General features: G+C 40.3%; 1 protein-coding gene across 1 annotated transcript in view; it reads right to left on the bottom strand.

The window, feature by feature from the left end:
• LOC310933851 ((E2-independent) E3 ubiquitin-conjugating enzyme FATS) overlaps positions 1–21,646 on the bottom strand; it is a gene marked incomplete at its 5' end in the record, with an annotated part of 28,618 nt that extends 6,972 nt beyond the window's left edge. The window contains 2 exons of the mRNA XM_083897422.1: positions 601–713; positions 21,499–21,646. Coding sequence (XP_083753548.1) covers positions 601–713; positions 21,499–21,646 — 261 coding nt within the window. The remainder of the gene's footprint in view (positions 1–600; positions 714–21,498) is intronic.
• Positions 21,647–22,865: the final 1,219 nt, after the last annotated feature.

The following is a 22,865-nucleotide window of genomic DNA, read 5'->3' as shown; positions in this document are numbered from 1 at the left end:
TTGAACCATTTGGACTTGGTCTCTTATTATGACAGTATAAAAAAAAACAGATTCTTGACTCAATGAATACCTTGTGGCTGTGTTTACTTTCTATAAACTACATTTTCCTCAGTGGCTTTATTTTGCAGATTTCTTTTAAGTTTTGACAAATTAAAAAGCAGAAGAAACCTGGGAAACGGTGGGTGCATTTAGCATTTTAGCGTAAACATGTCCAAAAATTTGACTGCAAAAAGAAAACCACAACGATTCGCTACAAGATCCACCAGCCTTTAGTAAATGGAGTTTGCGCAGTTGTCATGTAAAAGGTTCAGTTGAAAACAAGTCAAAGCTCCTTCGTTCTTTATTCCCGCGGAATAATTGAATGATAACAAAATGAAAAATTTGCTTTTGTTGTTTTTACTTGGATGAAGGAAGCACCAGTGTCTTTTGACCCCCGTGTCCCACACTTTGGGTCATGTGATGACACCCGAACCGTCGCCATGACAACTGAACAGACTCCACGCAGGGAGGCAGGTTGATGTCTGTGTTCTCTCACACTCCACAGCAATTTGTTCCATTAGCGGTCGAGAAGAGATCGCAAACACAAACGTGGGCCCTTACTCTGAGACTGAGGGTCTCGGCGGTGCCGCGTGGAGGCTCCTCCGCCTTCAGCTGTGAAAGGGAGTCGTGCTCTCCAGCGCTATCCTTCTTCTTGCTCCACGTCCTGGAGTCTACTTGAGTCACGCACAAGCAGAGAGAAAAATGATATTAACAGAGGGAACATGCATATGAAGACAGAAAACTATCATAACATGTCATCAGAGACTGAAAAACATAAACTGCTAAGTGTACTGGATGATACTGAACAGTAAAAAGCCTCAGGGAGCAGACTTACATGCTAAAATTAACCAAATAGGTTCAATATTTATCAAAGGTGGCTAAGATATATATATATATCTATACTTTAAAGGTGCATTATGTAATAAATCTAAAGCAACTGGCCATAAAATCCTCCTAATATGTCACAGAGACTCAGGAATAATGTTCATATAACAAACTGAACTCACCAACAACAACAGTACAGCCAAAATATTTGCATTCAATTTTTTTTTGCAGACTGCAAATCATGTTTATGTTTTGAAATCATGTTTTGGCATGTGGCCAAACGTAAAACAAAAAAAACGCAAAAGCAGAAGCATTTGTTTTGCACCTCAGAGCCACTGTACGTTTTGCGATATGCCACCTACCGCCGTCTACCAATCATTGCAGTCAGTAGAGCCTCAGCTGCCGAGCAACCACGGGTTGCCAGTTACGTCAGAAAATGAAGCCTAAAAGACCTCGGTATTTTGAATTTGAATGCACTAACCGTTTTTGGCCACATTCTTACATCCGGCTAAAAACACGGCAAAATATTTTTTACATATTTTGCTGAAATGTTTTCACCTTGGATTGCAGTCAGTGTTTTAAATGCGAAAAAAGTATTGTATTGTACATATTTTACATCTATCACTTTCAAATAAAACTACATTCAATTTGACATATTTGATGCCAAACTGTGGAAATATACTCGTTACAGCCGTAAGAGGTCAGAGGTCAGTGACAAATACAAAATAGGAACGGTATAAGCAATACAATGATATATATATATATATATATATATATATATATATATAAAAAAAAAATACACAAACGCAAAAAGCATTTGTTTTGCACCTCAGGGCCACCGTACGTCTTTCTAACCCTAACCCTGACACCAGTTCTTAACCCTGAAAAAATCACTATAAAGATGAGAGAACCAAACAAAAATGTCCCCACTTTCCAAAACATGTCCTCACTCCATACCTAAGGTTTCTTAATCCTGGTCCTGCGGGGACTCACTGCCCTGCATGTTTTTAGATGTTTTCCCCTGCTCCAACACACCCGATTCAAATAAATGGGCTTGTTATCAGGCTTCTGCAGTTTGAATCAGGTGTTGCTTGTTTCCCAATTGTTGACAAATCCATGTTTTTGGTCCTCATAAAGCTATAAATACGAGAACACACCCCCCCACACTGCTTATATTGAGAAGAAACCCCAGAGGGAACACGAGTGTGGCCTATGAATAATGTAGACGATGACAGTGCTTCCACCCTGTTACATATAACTGCTTTCTTCTTCGGAAAAGACATATACAATATGTGACCGTGAAGTGCGCGCCATCGACAGAGCGAACATCATCATTACCGTGACATGGCCCCCGGCAGGACATGCAACTTTTAATGTTGACGTATTGTCTATAGGACATGGCTTTGCCCTTTGGCTATAATAGCGCCACAAATGAACTGAACCCCCCCCCCCCCCCCCCGCAAAAAAAGAAAGTAGTTTAACATGGGGAAAAAACATGCAGGTGTCGCAATGCAAACAATGTCAGAGAGAGTAGTTTAATAATTAAACAGTGTTGCATTTCTCGTGACAGCTCGTGTAACACAGGTGGCAGGCAGGTAAGACTCTGAACTCGCTTCAGGCAGATTTTTATTTTTGACATTTTTTTTTTCGCCTGTGACATCTGCTGCTGCTACTGTACCGGCCTCCTCACTGTGCATGTAAATCACAATACAGTATATGCTGTGTTTTATAAAAAAAAAAAAAAAAATCACCAATTCAAACGAGATGGAGCCATTAAAATGAAATTGTAATGCACGGATGATAGCATAGAGATACAATATATGCTGTGTCTAATATGTATGAATTGCATGTGTTTAACCCTTAGAACTACCCTTGTGTTTCAGCTGCTTTTTTTTTTTTTACAGAGGGTATAAGAATGTGCAATATAAAGTGTCTTAAATCCTTTTTTTTCAGCAAAACCTAAGCAATCTGATGAAAAAAAAACCTTCATTTTCACCAACTACATTAAAGGTGCATTATGTAATAAATCTAAAGCAGCTGACCATAAAATCCTCCTAATATGTCACAGAGACTCAGGAATAATGTTCATATAACAAACTGAACTCACCAACAACAACAGTACAGACAAAATATTTGCATTTAAAAAATATATTTTGCAGACTGCAAATCATGTTTATGTTTTGAAATCATGTTTTTGACATGTGGCGCCACCTACAGCTGGCTACCAATCATTGCAGTCAGTAGAGTCTCAGCTGCTGAGGTTGCCAGTTACGTTACAGAAAACGAAACCCAAAAGACTTCGGTATTTTGAATTTGAATGTCGTAACGTCGTTTTTTGGCCACATTCTTACATATGGCACCTTTAACACACCTTTTAGAGTACTCTAAAAATGTTTAAAATCGGTTTAAATTTGTGAGATTTGTAAATACGCCACAGCTAAAAGTTCTTCTTAAAAGAAGAAAAAACTTCTATTTTTCATGACTTCTGCACAATTATCGCTACTTTATATATACAAAAAATGCGAGATACAATGAATCGTAACTTTGACGCAACAACACATATGAAGATTAAACAAAAACCGGAATATGTGACCTATAAACACACACACACACCCCCAGGTTGTACCACTCATGGTACACAACACGTACCACTCGTGGTACAAATACCACAGTTTGTCCTTAAGAGTGTGTGCTGCATAGTTTCCCAGAAGGCAAAACTCTTCTATTCTTGACACAACTGAATAAAGAACGACGTGTCGTTCGAATAGATTTGCATCGCACTACGATGACGCAATCGCTAACGTTTGCATTTGTTCTTTACTTCAGCTTTCGTTTGAACTGTGCGTGCGTGCAGCAGTAAGTCAAACATTGCGACTGCGGTGTGTCGTGGGTTGGTCTATTAACGATGCATGAGGTGTTGATCTAAAAGGTGAGAGGGAAAAGTGGGGATTAATGGCAACACAGCAATGGCTTGGAAACGTGATCTTTATCCCCAATAGATTGTAGAAGATTATGAGTCACCGACAGGAACATACAGATCAAGCGTCATGGGTGCTTTAGATTCTCACTTTCTGAAGTATGATGATGAAATTCATACCTGGGCCAATATTGAAAATGTGCTGCCTGTGCCTGAAATTGCTCCGGGAAGAGAAGGCAGCCTCATCTGCATTCCCCTTCTGCCTGCCAGCCTTTGTATTTGACAGGTTTGGTCCTCTGAATGACAATAATTCCAAAGGAGAGCTGTGCTGCCGTGCGTCTAAATTGCAAGTTCTGTCGCTGCCATTAGCGCGGGCTGTTTGCTCGACCTTGCGGCCCGGCAGCTTTGACAGACGGCCACGGCAACGGCCCAAAACTCTCTCTTGGCGTCTGTTGCTGCTCGACACGGTGGCTCTGTGTCGTCTCCCGTTTGTTTTGGCGGCTTCGGCGTCCGGGACACCGAGGCGAACGGACAGGGTGGATCTGTACAAAGCGTTCTCACCTGCTCTGTCCCCCTCTGGGCCCGCAAGTGAAATGGAAAGTGACTTGTCTATAAACACAACACAGCTCGCGGACCACAGAGGCACTTGGCAATGAATACAAGTGCGGTACAAAGGCTGTGAGGACAGGTTCATTAGTGGGCCACCTAATTCATCCCGATTTAAACCGACCTCTGCGTTGTTCCATTGGTGCGGTACGAGTTTCCTCCTTCCCGGATCTCTCACTAGCAATCCATCAGGTGGTGCGGAGGCCCGTCGGAGCTCGTTTGGTGGATCGCTGGTGGGATTCTGTTGAGAGTTTGACACTCTCATTGTGCTCATGGATGTGAATAAGACTCTTCCGCGAGAGAAAAAAAGTTTGTCCCAGGTTTGGTGAAGTCGACCTGGAGCCGATGGAGAGAGACGAAGGTCCTCGGAGGTGGAAAGTGATAAAAAGTAAAGCTCTCCAGTCTCTGGACTCCCTCCCAACCACATCTGTGGCACTTGCAGTCATGAAAGGGTTTGGAAGTCGAATGCAAAAAAACCCCTCTATTTGCAGTCAGAGAGTAGTCAGACTGTTATTTCTCGGAGAGACACATTCTTCTCCTCCTCTTGCCCCTGCCACGCAGACCATGACAGGACATTCCTGTGCAGTGGAGCAGTAATATCCTCACTTGAGGCCTATGAAAAAGACAAAAGAAAAAGGAATAAAGCTTCACATCGCCGTGAAAATGACTCTTGTGTAAACTGGAAATATATATATATATATGTTTTTTTTTAAATTAAATGAAACCAACGGAGACTGCAAATACAAAGATGTGAACGCTCTGATGTGATTGGGGAGGACGCATCATCGTGCTGCCTTTGCTTGACTTGTTTCGTGATCTATTGCCGTTGCCATGACAATGGGAAACTTGTTGGGTCGCACTTGGGGATAAATTATCCATGACATTTAGAATGAACAAGCCAGATTTGTCTCCTTAAAAAACAAAAAAAAAAACAACCCCTACTAATTTCCTTCATTTTAAACAAATCCTACAAACTTTCAGATATTGCTGCGATATGGTCGTCATTTCCCGGGTACAATGGAAAACCAAGACCCAGATACACAAATGTATTATATATGTAATTTAAAGTAAACACACTTCTCATGGGACCTTGGGTAAATAGTTAACAAATTAAGTTAACACACAAAGCTGTTTTCCCTCATTAATGTGTCAAGATGTGTGGGAATTTACAACTGCAGGCAGCAGACACACACACACACCCCCCCCCCCCCACACACACACACACATTCTTGTACTTGCTGCATACTGAGGACCAGCATTTCCACTTTATAAATCAACACAATTTCATTATCTACTTCATGAATGACATCTACAAAGAACTACTGGTTGCAGTACCATAAAATGTCTGCAGGTGGAGCCCCAGAGCAAAAAGGGCTGGAAAACTTTTTCGATTTTATTTAATTTTTTTAATTTTTGGTCCAACATTTTACAAAAAACGTCATACTATACTATGTCGACCAAAATTTAAAAAAGAATTTGACAAAAAAATTTTGGTCCAAAATTTGACAAAAACGTCATACTATACTATGTCTTTGAAAATTAAAAAAAAAAATTGACCCAAAATTTAAAAACAAATGTTTACCCAAAATTTGAAAAAAAAAATGTTTACCCAAAATTTGAAAAAAAATGTTTTTAACCAAAATTTTAATTTTTTTTTTTACCCAAAATTTAAAAAAAAAAAATTGACCCAAAATTTAAACAAAAATGTTGACCCAAAATTTGAACAAAAATGTTGACACAAAATTTGAACAAAAATGTTGACACAAAATTTTTGGTCCAAAATTTGACAAAAACGTCATACTATACTATGTTTTTGAAAATTAAAAAAAAAAAATTGACCCAAAATTTATAAAAAAATGTTTACCCAAAATTTAAAAAAAAATGTTTACCCAAAATTAAAAAAAAAAATGTTTACCCAAAATTTGAAAAAAAATGTTTTTAACCAAAATTTTAAAAAATTTTTTTACCCAAAATTAAAAAAAAAAAAATTGACCCAAAATTTAAACAAAAATGTTGACCCAAAATTTGAACAAAAATGTTGACCCAAAATTAGAAAAAAATTTGACACAAAGTTTTTGGTCCAAAAATTTACAAAAACGTCATTCTATACTATGTCGTCCAAAATTTGAAAAAAAGAAATTACCCAACATTTTTGGTCCAAAATTTTTGAAAAAAAAAATTTGGTCCAAAACTTGAAAAAAAAAATTTGGTCCAAAATTTGAAAAAAAATTATGGTCCAAGATTTGAGAAAAAGTCGTGCAAAATTAAAATTTTTGACAAATTGAGTATAGCATGTTATAGAAACCTAAGGAAGTGATTTCAATGAAAACAAAGTGAGGACCGGCCAAAATGTCCTCACACCGTAAAAATTACCTCACTTTGTTGGTTTAAAACCCTCACTGGTCTTCAGTATGCTGCAAGTACAAGAACACACACACACACACACACACACACACACACACACACACACACACACACACACACACACACACACACACACACACACACACACACACACACACACACACACACACACACACACACACACACACACACACACACACACCGTTCCATTTAAACCCCTTTACTCTGTCGCTCACCTTGAAGTGCAATTAATTAATTTCTCCCTCATCGCAGAATGGAGCTATCTTTGTTGGGTGAAAATAATACTTACCACATTGTATCATTCACTTCCCTTCACCTATCAACGCTGCCCTCTTTCTGCTCCTCAGCTCAGCTGATAGTGACTCACCAATGTGATTATCTGCGTTGCTTGCCTTGCACATTGTGAATTATTCCCTAACACAAAACAACAGCTCAAACATTCATGCCCACTGCAGCCTGGTCTCCCAGAATAATGGACACAGTGTGTGTGTGTGTGTGTGTGTGTGTGTGTGTGTGTGTGTGTGTGTGCTCGTGAGAGACAGGTGACAGCACACAAAAGAGGGAACAGGGTTTTGTACTTGGCTGACGTGACTGCTCGCTTATTGTTGCATGCACGGAAGCCGGCGACTGAATAAACCTTTGTGGGTCTGACAGTGCCATGCAGGAACAGAGAGCGGGGCCATATGGGACATCACATCTGGTGAGGAAGCAGACGGGGCTGTGCAGAACTGTGGGTACATGAGAGATAAACCCATCAGCAGCACAGCTATAGTGTTGAAATGAGGCTTGGTGAGGGAGCTGTTGGGACAAAATGCAAGCTATTCAGATGTGCTGGTGTTTGCAGAGGTTATTTTTGTCAGGGACGAGAGTGTCTTTTCTCTGCACGCTGTCCCTTTTTTTATACCCACCATCCACCAAAACCCATTTTTAGGGAGAACAAAAAGCCGCCTAATGATCTTGGAATTACCTCTTGTGCGAGGAAATATTTACCTCGCAGTTTCATTTGGTTAAAAGTCCAGTGTCCAATACGTAGTCACATCTAATGGTGAGACGGCGGATTGCAACAAATGGACGACTCTTCCTCTTATCTACCAGGAAGGATGATGGGCTTTCTGTAAGCTTTTCACTTCAAAATGCAAAATGCATGCTCTGGTTTGCCTGTTGGAGCTGCTGTAGAAACATAGTGGCCAGTGGTTTAGGTTATACACTGTTTACACAGTTCAGAAGGGAAAGGATTTCCGTATAACCATTTAAAATGTGCATCAAAAACAGTTTTCAAGGCTCCCACAGGTCCTTGAAATACTTGAAAGTTTGTGAATTTGAAGAAATTTGTCCTAAATAGACATGGGTCATTAAAAGGGCTTGAATTTTGAGTAAGAAATAAGTTAAGTTGATATTTAGGCAAATGTCCGACACCACCTACTGTTTCATGCCCTGCATTGCTTGATGTACGCAGAGTAGGCCTAGTTCTGACGTGAGATTCAATGCAGAACAGTGAGCTAGTAACGTTAAAGGTGCATTATGTAATAAATCTAAAGCAACTGGGCATAAAATCCTCCTAATATGTCACAGAGACTCAGGAATAATGTTCATATAACAAACTGAACTCACCAACAACAACAGTACAGACAAAAGACCTCGGTATTTTGAATTAGAATGTAGTAACCGTTTTTGGCCACATTCTTACATATGGCACCTTTAAGCGATAGAGCACAAATGACGATGTGACGCACCGGGAAATGCAAATTCCAAGATCTCCGTCTCACAAAAGAAAATTACAAAGACTGACTTGAACCAAGACCCTGAGGACAATCACTTCAGTCCAGATGCAGAGTGTGCTGCAAATCAACAAAAGTGGACGCCATGGACGAAACGGCTCTTACTAGCAGTGTCAGCACATTCAGTCGTTCAGACTTTGAGAAATTAGTCCTGGAAAGTCCTTGAAAAGTCTTTGAAATGGATGTCAGGTGTTGGAACCCTGCCACTTTTTGACAGGACCAGCTAGCTTATAAATTGTGACACGTTGCCAATCATTTTCATTTGAAAACTAGTTAAATGTGGTCAAATTCATCACAGTGTTTTTTTGTAGATAAGTGCACTGGCGGCAACTGGCAACTCGCGCTGCCTCGATCATGTAAATCTCTCTTTCCTTTTCTTCTCAGAGATGAGCTCGACATGCTCGACGGCTAATGTATCACAGTTTAAAACGCATCGAAACTGTTAGTTAAACGAAAAAACAAAAGCAAGTGACACTTTTCCGAGTGCCTCTAACAGCCTGGCAAATGACTGAGCGTCAGAAAGCACGGCTGCAACGACAAGATATTTGACGTTTAGTTTCAGACAGAGTCAGCAGATATTACTGTAACACCCTCGGGCTACTGTGTATCGCAAAGGATGTTGTACTCATTATCTGTGAATGCAGAGAAAAAGAGCAAGATGCAGCTTATTACTTTTTAAGATATTTTCTCCAAGGACTATTTTTGGTAGAGCGCATTAGCTTATTAGCACCTTTGTCAATTGGTAAACGCACTTACTAAAGTGCGTATAAAAGGCTAATGAGTCTACAAAAACGCTTACAAAAACACAGCCTTTTTAAATTCTGTCAATAAAACCTCCTAAATGTTCCACACCGAGCCTTAAATGAAGGTTAAAATTACTTTTTCCGCCACACGTGTGTCGCATTAATCACCAGCGACGCGGTAAATGGTGTTCACGGTACATGCGGCACACGCCGTGCAGCAGCTTCACACTGGTCTGCAGTATTAGAACAATTTGTCAGAGTGAGCCAAGGCTGCTTTAAATGGTCCTGACTGTGGGTCACAGGAATGTGGTCACATGGGGGGGGGGGAATAATCTGTTTAAATTCACAGCAGCAAAAAAAAAAAACATTGCTGTGGCCTCAGAGGGCATCTGTACACAATTCATCATTTGCTGTATTCCCCCTTTGACTGTGTTTTTTTCCCACATTATCAGCCATCTTTGTACTGGTGGTGCATCCCAAAGTGTTGTGAAAACAACACATTTTTCAACATTTGTCCTTGTTTTTTTTTAATTAAGAAAGTTTGAGGGAGGGACCATAGAGGAAAAATGAAATTATGTTCTCATTAAATGTGCAATTGTGACACATTGTAATATGAATATGTTCTGTGTGTACATAAATAAACATCATAAAATCGAATGAAAAAATGTGATATAATAGGTGATGATTGTGTTTTTCGTGGTGCTGTTGACTTCTCTTGCCCGGGAACACCAGTTGCAAAAGTGTGCTTATATCTAACTCCTGGTGCTGCCACCAAGCTGTATATGCAGTTGCCTGCTTGGGGCCCCGAGCTGATAGGGGGCCCCCCCCCGACACTCGGTGCATGAGGGCTGTTTTAGTGAAATATGCAGTGACCAGCCGCATCCTAGTCCCCCTTAAAAAACAATGGGCGATTTGCAATGACTTCTCAGTAGGAAACCTCCCTAAAGGGGCCCCACCTCACTTTACGTGTGAAGTTATTGTTCTGCAAGTTAGAAAATGAGGAGGATTATTTACAGTTTAATGCATATCTTTTTTTACTATTGTTCTATATATTTATATTGTTTCTATAGTTTTTTAAAAGCTATTTACAGTATTTTATTGTTCTTTACATATATATTTTCACATTTCATTCATTTCGAAAAAAAAAAAGAAAGTGAACTCATACATTTTTCGTTGGTGTCATGTTACTTAAAAAATAACGGTGATGAACACTGGTTGGAAGGGCCCCCTGGGAATTTTTGCTTAGGGCCCCTACAGACTCTAGAATCGCCTCTGTGTACATGTCAACCTATACATGAATAAATAAATGCAATAAATAGTAATGTAATGTGAAATGCTATGGCAAAAACAACTCCAATCATGCTTTCTGAAATGAAAGAAGACCGTCTTACCTCATAGAGTGTCGAGCCCAAGACATCAGCTCCTACACGTCTCTATAAAGCAGATTTTTTGCTGCAGAGGCCACAGCGTGAGCTCGAATACACTCCGGCGGGAGCATAACAGACGAAATGTGAAATGCACCAGGTATCCAGTCGAGCTTGTAGCCTTAATTTCCTTAAGCCTCCGTGGAAGCGCTCAGCTGACAGGGGTCAGAGAGCAAAGGAATCAGCACAAATGAACCTAACATGCTTCAGTCAGCCACCCTTAAACTGTGAGTTAAATGTTGATATTTCTCAGTTAATCCTGTGGTTTTGTTATGCAGGGGCTTCCAGCAGCAAGGCTACACCTTGTCCGTTTGAGTTGAGCCCTTCTGGCCGGACAGCTCGGTGCAGCTGTCTACCCTCATCCTCTCCTCCGCTGTCCCCCAGGGTCTGGGCTCAGGTAGCAGGACAGGTGACTGTAGCTCTCAGGTTTCTGTGACTCACAGAGCAGCTCCCCCACCCCCCCCACACACACACACTATCGCACAAGTTATTAATGGAGTCAGAGGCTCACAGCAGCGTTACGCAAAAGAAACAACAACATTCAGTTTCTAAACTCAGGCCTCCGAGATGTTTTTTTTACATGTGTCTTCCTGGAACGAGCCAAAACCCGGTTGTGCACAAAAGAACAGCGCGCATAAAAAAAAAGTAAAAATAAATAAATGTCTACATTTGGTACAACAATGAAAAAAAGTGCTGATTATTCAGCTCACGGCGCTCTTTCCCCTCTTTCCCTTCACGGAAACCCAGGCAAAGTGTAAGGTCGTGTTCAAAAAGCAGCGCGACGTACACGACGTCAGGCTGCACTTTCTCGATGATGAATGACACAGTTACTCGAGTAAAACAGAGAAAACATTGAGGTATATTTCACTCTTGTCACTACTCATGAGCAAGTGGTTATGCTGATATGAACGCTGAATGGAGCAAGGTGGTTAACCACTGACTCATATCTCCAGCTATTAATCTGAGTGAAATGCTGCCACACTATTAAACGGCTGTAAACACAGGCATGCACACTGATCATTCACAAATACTTTTAATGTATTTACTGCTACCTTCATTTCTTTATCGGCTATACTCTCCGTTCACCAGATTAATCCGATTACATATTCCTAATTAAAACAATAAAAAGAAAATAAATGGACGCATGACAAATGACTCACAGAACAGGTTCATTATCGGTTAACGCCTGTGTGCACAGAACAAAATTAGTAATAGCTGAGGCTATCAGAAGTTAAAATAATGTCATAAAACTACGTATGATTACAATTAATCTCCTTTAATCGATCACCACGGAGGGAATGCAGGTGGTACGGTAGCAGCGAGTGCGTAATAAAAACGGACAAGAAACAATAAAACACACATTTGTTGGGAGAATAAAGAGAACAATCAAACCATAGCTATAACACATACTGATAAAACGTATACAGCATGTGTGAAGTGCAATAATCATATAACACAATAACGAAATGTTATTTACTTAATACCAATATACTATGGCTGTAATATATTATAGTACAGTGAACAGTTATAATATAAAAGTGATAATGAACCACTCGTGAGTCAAGTCAGTTTTGAAAAATATGAACTAATTAAGTATATATATATATATATATATTCTTGCACCAGAGGAAAAGCACAAACATAGTTTCCTCACTAATGCCCTAATCCAAGTTGATTTAATACCAATGCTAATCCTGTATCCTCCCTTAGTCTTACAAAAAGAAGCTGTTTTTAATATAATTCTATTGTCACAGTTTGAAGTTTTGAGGGTATTTGCCCATTTAGTGTGAATTAAAGCTATATGCGTTCGTTAATTAATTAGACAAAATGTGTTTGTTTTTAATATAAGCCATCGTGACTAAACCATACTGAAACTGTCCTTGGCCATTTTATGTCGTGTTTTTCCAGATAAACCGATTTATCCTTCATTAATGGTTTGTTTAAAGGCTACTTCTTTGAAGTTTTTTTTTAGTTTTTTTATATATATATATATAAAAATAAGACAAATCTTGATCATAATATAAAAGGAGCCCGAGCTTCATCAGATAACAAAAAGGTCAGCTGCTCATCAGTGGAATGTGTTTTCTTTCCTTCCTTCCTAAAGCTTTAGCCTCCCTTTGTCACTAACAGCAGCTGCACATGCTCACATGATTAAAGCAGGACTGTGTTCATATGCAGAATCTATCTATAAAGCCAGTTGCGTCGATGTGTCTGCGACAGGCATATCTCACTGACCGTTAGTCAGATTGCCCTAAGACTTTGGATATGGGTCGTGCATGGCCCGATGGCGTGCATCCTTGATTTTCACATTTTTTGGAGGAATTTTAATTTTCACCGATTTATCACGCAACACCAGGCAGGCACCGGCTCATCAGCAGCAGCTGCGCTGTCCGGAGCGGGGAGGTGGGAGTGAAGAGGCTGTCCTCGCGGTGGGTGAGACATTTTCACACGGTTCACCTCAGAACATGGTGTTATACTGAAACGACCCGTTGTTCATTCTCCAATAAGAGCACATATTTATTTTGCATTAGCATGCAACTACTTTGCAGCTAACTTGGTGAACCGGTTTCCAAAGGTAAGCTAGCGATGCTACAATTAGCATTATCGTACGGCTAACATAATACAAAAACAACCTCATTAGGCACAATGCAAATGTTTTCATTTTCGATTAGCATTACCGTAGCTAGATATTGTGACTGGCAGCTATGCCAGTGGCTAATCGAAAAGGAAAACATTTGCATTGTGCATAATGAGGTTGCACAGTGTTTGTATTATGTTAGCCTATATTTTCCTTATCATGCATTACCATAACTTCAAATTCTTCTTCAGCTCCCACTATAGGAATAGATACTTCATATGGGCACTGCACTAGTATCTACTGATGTCTTTAAAAAAAACACACATCCTTGCAGTTAAGTTTTCATTAAGATTGGGATTTGTCTTCTGACACTGAGGGTTCAGGGGAAAAAGGCCATTTTAAAATGCAAAATGCAGAATTCAGTACACAGGGGTCGGTCAAGCAAGGCAAAGGCAACAATTCTCAAACAGAGTAAACAAAACTATCAAACAGGCTCAAACTTGAGGGGACGTGAGAGAAATAAAGCTGAAAATCTTGCAATAAACTGACAAGACCATCGAAAAACAATGGATTGGGGACATGAGACACAGGTGAGACAAATCTGGGTTCCACCATGGTAGTAGTGGAACGAGAACAGGAAATGAAGCTAGAGAGCGGGAGTGGCTACTTCCTGTTAGCACAATTGTAACTGCTAAAATGAAAGTTTACGCTAAAAAAAGAGAACATTTCATTATATACTACAATAAGAACATGCAAATATGTATATATTTTGCAAAAAATAACTAGTGAGATCACAAGTCTACATCAGCTCCTGTGTCTCTCATTGTGTCACATGTTGAGCTGTGGCAGCAAATTGAATAAGTTGGACACTCATCGGCTCAGACAGGAGCGGCTCATACCTCATTCTCATTCAGTCACTCTCTTTTTTTCCACCATCCTCTTCAATCAAAAACAAGCATTCAGTTGTATTTACATCAAAAAACAACAGCTCTCTTCCTAGAAAAAAGCTGGACTGTTGTACTCGGTTGGTTCAGATTTACCGCAACTTCAGCGCTACACGTAACATTTCGAATTTACATGGGTTTATTGCTCACATCACGTCCACAAACATTATGTCACAGAGCACTTACAGTAGCGCTTGTGCATCCACTTGCTCTTGGACATACATCCTTCACTTTGTGAAGTTACAGTGAGAACACAAATCGGGTAAGTGACAAAGAGGTCACAAACACACAATCAAACCCGTGAGCTCGTCACAGGCAGAGCTGTCAGGAGAAGGACACTAACAGTCGTGTCTTGTGATGTTTCGGTCAGGTTTTTTTTCGGTAGAAAGTACAATATAATTGCCACATTCGCACTCTTTGACTGCTTCATCATTAGTGCTACTGATGGTTTTGCCAATGGTCTGATAAAGGTCAAGTGCTGTAGATGTGAACATGTGACTGATCTCAACCATTATTTGAAGATTCTCCGTGTTGATAATCGGTGGAAGCTTTTGCACACACGTCCTTTTCAAGTGCACGACTGGTATTGGATCGATTGAAGACACGCAAGTAAATATCAATCAGTAAACAAATCAGGTGCATTTAGGAGACTCTGTGTCACTCCACACATTTACACACCGGGAAAGAGCACAAGAAATACAACAAGAACACTGAAGAAACAAGAAAAATTCAGTATAAGCCATTTTAAGGCTCATAACATGATCATTTCATTCTCAGATTACAGGCCGACACAGAATGTGTTGTGTATTTTTAGCCTGTTTAACAGATGAAAACAATGATGTGGACTCCCAGCAGTAATTAAACTAATCTTTGATATTCAAATTAGATTAACTGAAGAAGTGTTCTACCCCTTTTACAAAGTTCGAGTAATGAAACATTCACTTTTTTGATGTATTGTATTATTATTTTGGTTATTAATATATCTGTGTTTTTTTTTTACTTGGGATAAGTAGTTCATGGTGAGCCCATTTGAGCCAGTGAGAGTGTATAATATTCAAAAGTAGGGGCCCGAGAATGGGGCCTTGGGGGACTCCTCATGTAATTGTGTCTTTTAGTAAAGTGTTGTATAGACCAGTGGTTTTCCCTTGCTTGCGTCTAAGACAAACCCGAACTCCTGTCCACGAAACACCAAAAAAAACAAAGGTGCATTATTTCAAATGTTTATATGTAAAAATAAACAGCAGTTGTGTGTTTTTGTTCCTATACACACAGTGTAAATTGATACAAACTGTCCTGTGCGTTCATAAAAAGTAACTCCGGAGATATTGCCTTGTTTTCTTTGTTGATACCAGTCAGTTTTTTAGCAGTTTTTTACGTTTCATAGACATGATGGGTAGATGTGGAGTGTTGACCCAAACAGGAAGCTCACCAGACACTCAGTCCGGAAAATAAACGCTGGAGAGAATTGCACGAGGGCTTAGCGCAATCTTGCAAAGGAGTGAGTGAGGAGCTGGAGTATATAGGGAGGGCTGATTGCAGGAGATGAGGAGCAGCTGTGATTACAGGTGAGTAGTGTTGGCTTGATGAGGAGGTGTGTCTTGGCAGGTAGAGTGGGGTGGAGTGGGCTGAAGTCACATGTGATCTCTGGCGCCCCCCCCTGAGTGGGGGTTGGACCCCAGGTTTTGGAACCACAGGTATAGATTATATTACAATATAGTACTTTGTTGTACGGTGTTGTAGGTCATTGATCCAATAACTGGATGCACTTTTTAAACTACTTTGATAAAATGCATGAAACTTCACACTGACTGGCCACTTCTTCAACTGATAAATCTAATTGTAGTATTCTTGCAAGAAGAATAATTCCAGATTACCGTAATTATGAATCAAAACTGATTCTGTTCATTTGTTTCAATTCAATTCAATTCCAGGCTATCACAGGTCCAAGCTCTTCATATCTTCAGTTAGTGTGAGTGGCTGTTGTTAACACAAATAAGAATTGGGACTCTGAGAGTGGTTGACAACGCGAGCTGTCATGCCAAGTCTATGGTGGCCCTGAGGTGTAAAACACAAACGCAAAACACAACACAAATCAAAAACACAAATGCAAATCAAAAAACACAAACGCAAATCAAAAAACACAAAAACATTAACTCAAAACGGAAACACAAATCACACAACACATAAGCAGAAAACATGAAAACATTAACTCACAACGCAAACACAAAAGCAGAAGACACGAAAACATTAACTCACAACGCAAACACAAAAGCAGAAGACAAGAAAACATTAACTCACAACGCAAACACAAAAGCAGAAGACACGAAAACATTAACTCACAACGCAAACACAAAAGCAGAAGACACGAAAACATTAACTCACAACGCAAACACAAAAGCAGAAGACACGAAAACATTAACTCACAACGCAAACACAAAAGCAGAAGACAAGAAAACATTAACTCACAACGCAAACACAAATGCAGAAAACACTACTTCTGCTTTTGTGTTTGCGTTGTGTGATTTGTGTTTGCGTTGTGAGTTAATGCTTTTGTGTTTTCTGCATTTGTGTTTGTTTTTGATTTGTGGTGTGTTTTGCGATTTGCGTTTGTGTTTTGCACCTCAGGGCCACCGTACAAGTTAAATCACAGAGCAGATCCAGTCGTAGGTGTGTTTGAAGTGGATTGAAGGAGGATGCTTGTTACACTCTTCACCTGTGACACACAGACACGCACACAGACCTCAGCTCGGGCATTCCGCTGCTCTGAGTCGTGTTTTTTCCTAACTCTAATGAATATTTAAAAAACTTTGTGCTAGTTTTAACTTGAACAACACTTGTTTCTCTCTGTTTCTTGGAGCATTGCAGTAATCTGGTTATGCACCATTATTTGCCCAAAGTTGTTTACAATGCAGTATTATTTATCTGTAACGCACCACTTTAGAATCGCCCATCTGCTAATTTCCCCTCTTGTTTAGTCATGTTCTTATGCCGAATGCATTATTTGCCTCATAAACTTCGGCCATCTCATGGAAAAAAAAACAACAGCGTCGTAATTGCTGGTGTCATACAGAGACATACCTCGCATTTTTTCCTCCAACAACAACATTGCGACCAGTTATGAAATGTTAAATAAGCAAAAATGTTGAGAGGGTGGTGGTGATTTTTTTTTTTTTAACCTTTCATTTCAGTCCACATTGTGCAGGCCATTAAAACCCCATCTCGATAAATAATTGTTTTCCAGACTTTGCTACTAAATAATTGTTGTTGTGCTAATAAAATAAATAAAAAATAATAAAATGAGAAAAATCCTCGACCAAAAGGACCCATGATTTTGATTTTCTCGGGTCACGACTTTCGCTCCACTGAAATCTTGTATCGACATTTTTTTTTAGATGCTAACTAGCTAACGGGACTGAAAACATGCCATCAGTCAGAAAAGTAATTACAGTGGAGGGAAAAGGGAGGCAGGGAAGTACATAATCAGTTTGTCAGACTTAATAAGACCTTACTCCTGCTGAGAAGAAGTAATCTACTGGAAACAAATTTGACTGATGAACTTCCAAATAGACCACCACGCCGGTGAATCCATCACATTATACACTGTATTATCCTGCCATTATTATAGTTATCAGAGAGGCTACAGTGCACAGCAGCCTGTCTGACTGTCAGTATTCTGTATTATTTTTTTTAGCAATGATGTTATGTTTTAAACATGGTATTAGAGTTGTTTAATACCAGAGTAGCTGTTTCTCCACAATAATGAATCTATGCAAAAAAAAAAAGAGAGACAAATATAGACTTTTGGACATTTTTGTGAGGGTCAGTCAAAAGTGATGATTATTAGTGAAGTTATCTTCCAAATTTGAATACCATTGCTGTCTCTCATGTTAAGGCACTTTATAAATATTTACTAGAACACTCAAAGTCCACTTTATTAGGCACATTTGTTCAGCCACATGGCAGCAACTCAATGCATTTAGGGCAAGCGGGTTTGGTCCAGACGAACTGCTGAAGTTAAAACTGAGCATTCGACTGGAGGATGAGAGGTGATTTATGTGACTTTTAAACTGGTTTGGCTGTTGGTGCCAGACAGACTGGTCAGTGTGTTTCAGATAAATCGGATCTCGGATATAAAACACAATTTTTAAAAGGTTATTTCATGTGTTTTGATGAAATGTCAAAAGCCCCGTCAAAGACCATGTTGTTTGTCTGATCAAAAGAAAAAAGAAGAAGAAAAGACTGAAACCCACCACTTTTGAAGAGGACAACTATGATGAATGTGAATATTACAACCTGACAGATAAATACACAGAAACACAATCGCGGCAGACGTGAGCGGAAGACCGTGGAGCAACTGCAGAACAGCGAGAAGAAAGTAAAGAATGAAGGATATCTCGGACAGCTCGGACATTTACATTAACCGTGGTCTCCTTGTCAACAGAATGAGACTCGTGCCGTGTGCCCTGGGTTCCACGGTCGGATCGCAACGGTGCACCGTGGTGTTGGTAAGTATCTGGGAATTCTAAGTGTCAAAACAAGTTTAAAAGTCCATCCATCCATTATCTACCGCTTTATCTTCCACCAGAGGGTCGCGGGGGGTGCTGTGCCTATCTCAGCTGACATTGGGCGATATTAGGCGGGGTACACCCTGAACAGTTCGCCAGTCCATCGCAGGGCCACATGTAGAGACAGACAACCGTTCGCTCACACTCTCACACCTACGGTCAATTCAGAGTGACCAATTCACATTAATCCCCATATCGCATGTTTCGAACCCAGGAACCCGGGTCTTCTTGCTGCAAAGGCAAGAGTGCTAACCACTACACCAACTGTGGGCCCTATAGTTATATATAGTATATATATATGTATAGTAAGTTTAAAAGTAATTTTTTTTACTACTAAATATGTTTATGTATCTATCAAGGAGCCCTGTGTACCTAATAAAGTGGCTGGTAAGTGTATATAACAGGCAGAGATGCTGAACCACGACATTTTGCCTTGAAGTCAAAGGATATTGCAATATTTTGACTAGCATAATTGTAAGTGTTCTTCCTCTCTCTCCTTTAATCCTCAAATTACTGAAATAATAATACAAATACCAATACTGATCATACTAATACTGCGACTACTACCATAATAAAACCCATATGGTTCATTGTGGTCATGATGGGAATCTGCTAATCATGATAGATTCAGGTCCTTAACGTTGAGGCCCACCAACAGAGCCTTTGCAATTTAAAGGATAGTTGAATGTGCAGAGTGACATGATAAACATGCAGTTAAGGGACCATCTGCCCATTCGGCTGGCAATTACATCGCAGCTCCTCTTCTCCAATGGTGATTGAGGGAGTGAGAGAGAGTGAGAGAGAGAGTGAGAGCAATAGAAAGATTCACTGTGCATGGCAAGTAAACATCCCCTGCGGTCAGTCTGCTCAAGTAGACGTTTGCTTTTCTATGCAAAACTTCTGATTCTGAGTTATTTTTTTCTCAAACTACATATTCCAAAATACATTTTCCTTCCTTTTTTACACTGACCAGAGCGCCATTCTGCTTCTTCTGGACTGTTTAACGTGACAAGGTGATCTTAATCGAATAAAAGCTCATTACAGTGAAAGTGTCTTGTGCAAAAACAATCGCCACATTTTGTTTTGCACAGGGACCAGTTGCCCCTTGTCCTGGCAGTGTTACACAGAACAGCCATCTGCAGAGAGCAGCACATGTCAGAGAGCAGCTGCCCAACATGGTGGCAGATAATTGGTGAGGGAGATGAGACGGAGCAGAATATGAAAACCCACTGAAATCAATTTTGCCAGCCGCTGGACTCGCAAAACAGTCATAAACACACTTGTTTGCATGCGTGCGCACACCAACCGCTTGCAAGGTGCGGGAGATGTATGAGAGCACTGCAGAGAGATTCACTGACTGTGGAGGTTTCTGAGATATTCATGGCCCGAGGAGGGCCATCACTCTTTTACCTCTCACTGCACCAGTTTGCTTTCATTTAACATCACTCGTGCGAGGCAATGACTTAAGTCAATATGTGACAAAAGAAACAAGGAAGCACTTCTGCTGCAGGAGGCCCAGTGCTCGCAGTTTAACACTATGCAAAAGTGTTTTCCATTTAACCCTCGTGTGTGTGTTTGTTTTTGGGCCGAAATCAAACATACATAATGCTTCTAAGTGTATAATTGATTAAAAACCCTTGGAATAAATGTACTTTTGGCAAGGGGTTGTTTCACAGGTGCTGCCTGAACAGATGTGCATTTCATGATATGAAGTGACTGAAGATGGCTCTGCCCACATACTGTTTATCCAGTGCATACCAACAACAGAAGAGAGAGTTGAGAAAATGTGTTAACATCCTTTCAGGTATGCGAAGACAACATTAGCACCCAGACTCACTTGGGAAAGATATACTGCAGGTGCGAGTAGAGGATTCTTACCATTATATTTCACTAATTATCATGACGTGTGATAATATAGTGGGCAAAAAAGAAAACACTTTTGTATTTATTTTTACTTGAGTAGGTTCTTCTACAAAAAAAATTATAAATCAGGTGCAACCTCAGATACAATAAACAAGGAGTCACAGGACAGGAGCACGAGAATAATTTCCAATATTTCCAGCCCAGACCACAGGTTCATGTATAAAGCCAACCAACAAGCACAGTCTGTTTTGACTCTTCTTTGCAGGTGCTGTCTTTTGCCGTGTTTCCATCACGGTACAGTTCGGTTTGGAGTGGTAAAGCCGAACAGTACCTTGACTTGGTTGGCCGGGTGGTGTGCTGTGCCCGATGGCCATGTCAGTGAGATACGTATCGTGCCGTCATACCGTTGCAACGACAGTTGGTCGCAACCCAACAGACAATGGAGGACATCCAGCAGCTGGTTTTGGTTTCCTTCTCGATTTGAGGCCTCAACAAGTCGTCAAGTTTGGTGGTTATAAAGGAGTGATGTTTTTCTGTCGCCCCAATCCAAGCCGGTCTATGCTTCACTCGGATTGTACAATACCATTTAACTCTGGAACCCCAAGTGAAGGATGCCAAAAAAATGGAAAGGCTGGGGTTGGTTATTTTGTTTCCTAAATGAAACACAAAAAAATAAGTAAAGCAAACCGAACCGTTCTGTCGAAACACAGCTTTTGCATCATGCCACCTGTGTAGAAAGACAACTCGCCGGTACATGATGTTCCCCTCAAAGGTACAAGTGCACAACAGTATGTTGCCATAGCATCACGTTGTCCATGGTGCGGTACTCACAGCCCAGGCAGAGCTCCTTGTTCTGCCCTTGCTTGCACTCCACGTATAGGGATCTTCTGGCAATCCGCCTCTGGAACTCCTGCCAGTGCCGTTGTCTGCTATCATTGCAGTGCTTTGTCTCTTCCTGTCTATTCCCCATCTCCAGCATCCTCGATGCTCTCTTGATTCTGAGCTGTCTTGCCTCTCATGCTTGTCATGCCCCAGTTTACCATCAATCTTGGCTGACCCCTCATTATCTATGTTCTTGTACAGTAAACGCAAGCGATTGACAATCAGTCGCCAGTCATCCCAGCAGAAGATACATCAGTACCAAATGTGAAATAATACAAATATATGGTTATTTTGTGCAAGGACAGAATGACAAACCACAAAGAGGAATACGTTGTTCCCCATGTGACGTTGAAATGGAGTCATCATCTAGTTTCAGGGGGAATTCTTGGTTACTAGTGGCCAAATACTACACATTTGTTTTTCTGAGAAATATTCTCTAACATTGTGTTGTCAAGTGACAACACTATTGTCCCAAAATAGCCAGAAACAAACACACACAAAGACACACAGACACATTCACGCACCCCAGCATATGCACAGCAGCAGCTATCACATACTGGATGACAGACAATCTGTCAAAAGCATTGTACGTCTCATTTGTTTGGGAATTAAAACAGGAAGACAGCTGAGGGATCTCAGGCGGCAATCTTTCCCTCAGACCATATACTTCCACCAATCGCTTGCGCCAAATGATTATTTACTGCCTGCTGTCAGCACAGAACGTATGAATAAATTCATGTGACTTCTTTGGACCGCATGAGGTGTAAGTATGCGTCTTCCTTGCATATGAATTTCAGGTTACTGATTCGCAGACAAACAACAATCGTGTTCTGTCTTCTCAGCTGCGCTGCTCCAATTACCAGAGGAGATAAAATCTTGTATTGTTTTGAATGTGTTGATTTTTCTATTTTATTTCATAATTTCTTTTCACCTTTTTGGCTTAAGTGTTGATCCTTTGGTTTTGAGAACTGAATATGTATGAAAAAATAATAATTTTACAACTCTTTCACCTGTCTTCTGTGGCTTTTCCCCCTGTGATCATTTTCACAAGCTGTTAGTGTTGATTAATTGGCAGCTTTTCAGTGCCGATGTCAGAGGAATTGTCTCATCTAATGCATTTTCCAGGAGCATTGTGCGAAAGTTGTCAGAACCGTCTTCCAGGGACCTTTGTTGGAAGGCATAACAATAACTCATGAATGTTTTATTGGTTAACAATCAGCACCTGCGAGTAAGCCACACAAATAAAGGTCCTGACAGAAATCCATCCATTCGTCTTCTACCACTTTATCCTCCACATGAGGGGGATGCTGGTGCCA

Source organism: Microchirus variegatus (assembly GCF_963457635.1).
Source record: "Microchirus variegatus genome assembly, chromosome: 11".
Taxonomy (NCBI): Eukaryota; Metazoa; Chordata; class Actinopteri; order Pleuronectiformes; family Soleidae; genus Microchirus; species Microchirus variegatus.
This window is presented reverse-complemented; position numbering and strand designations above follow the sequence as displayed.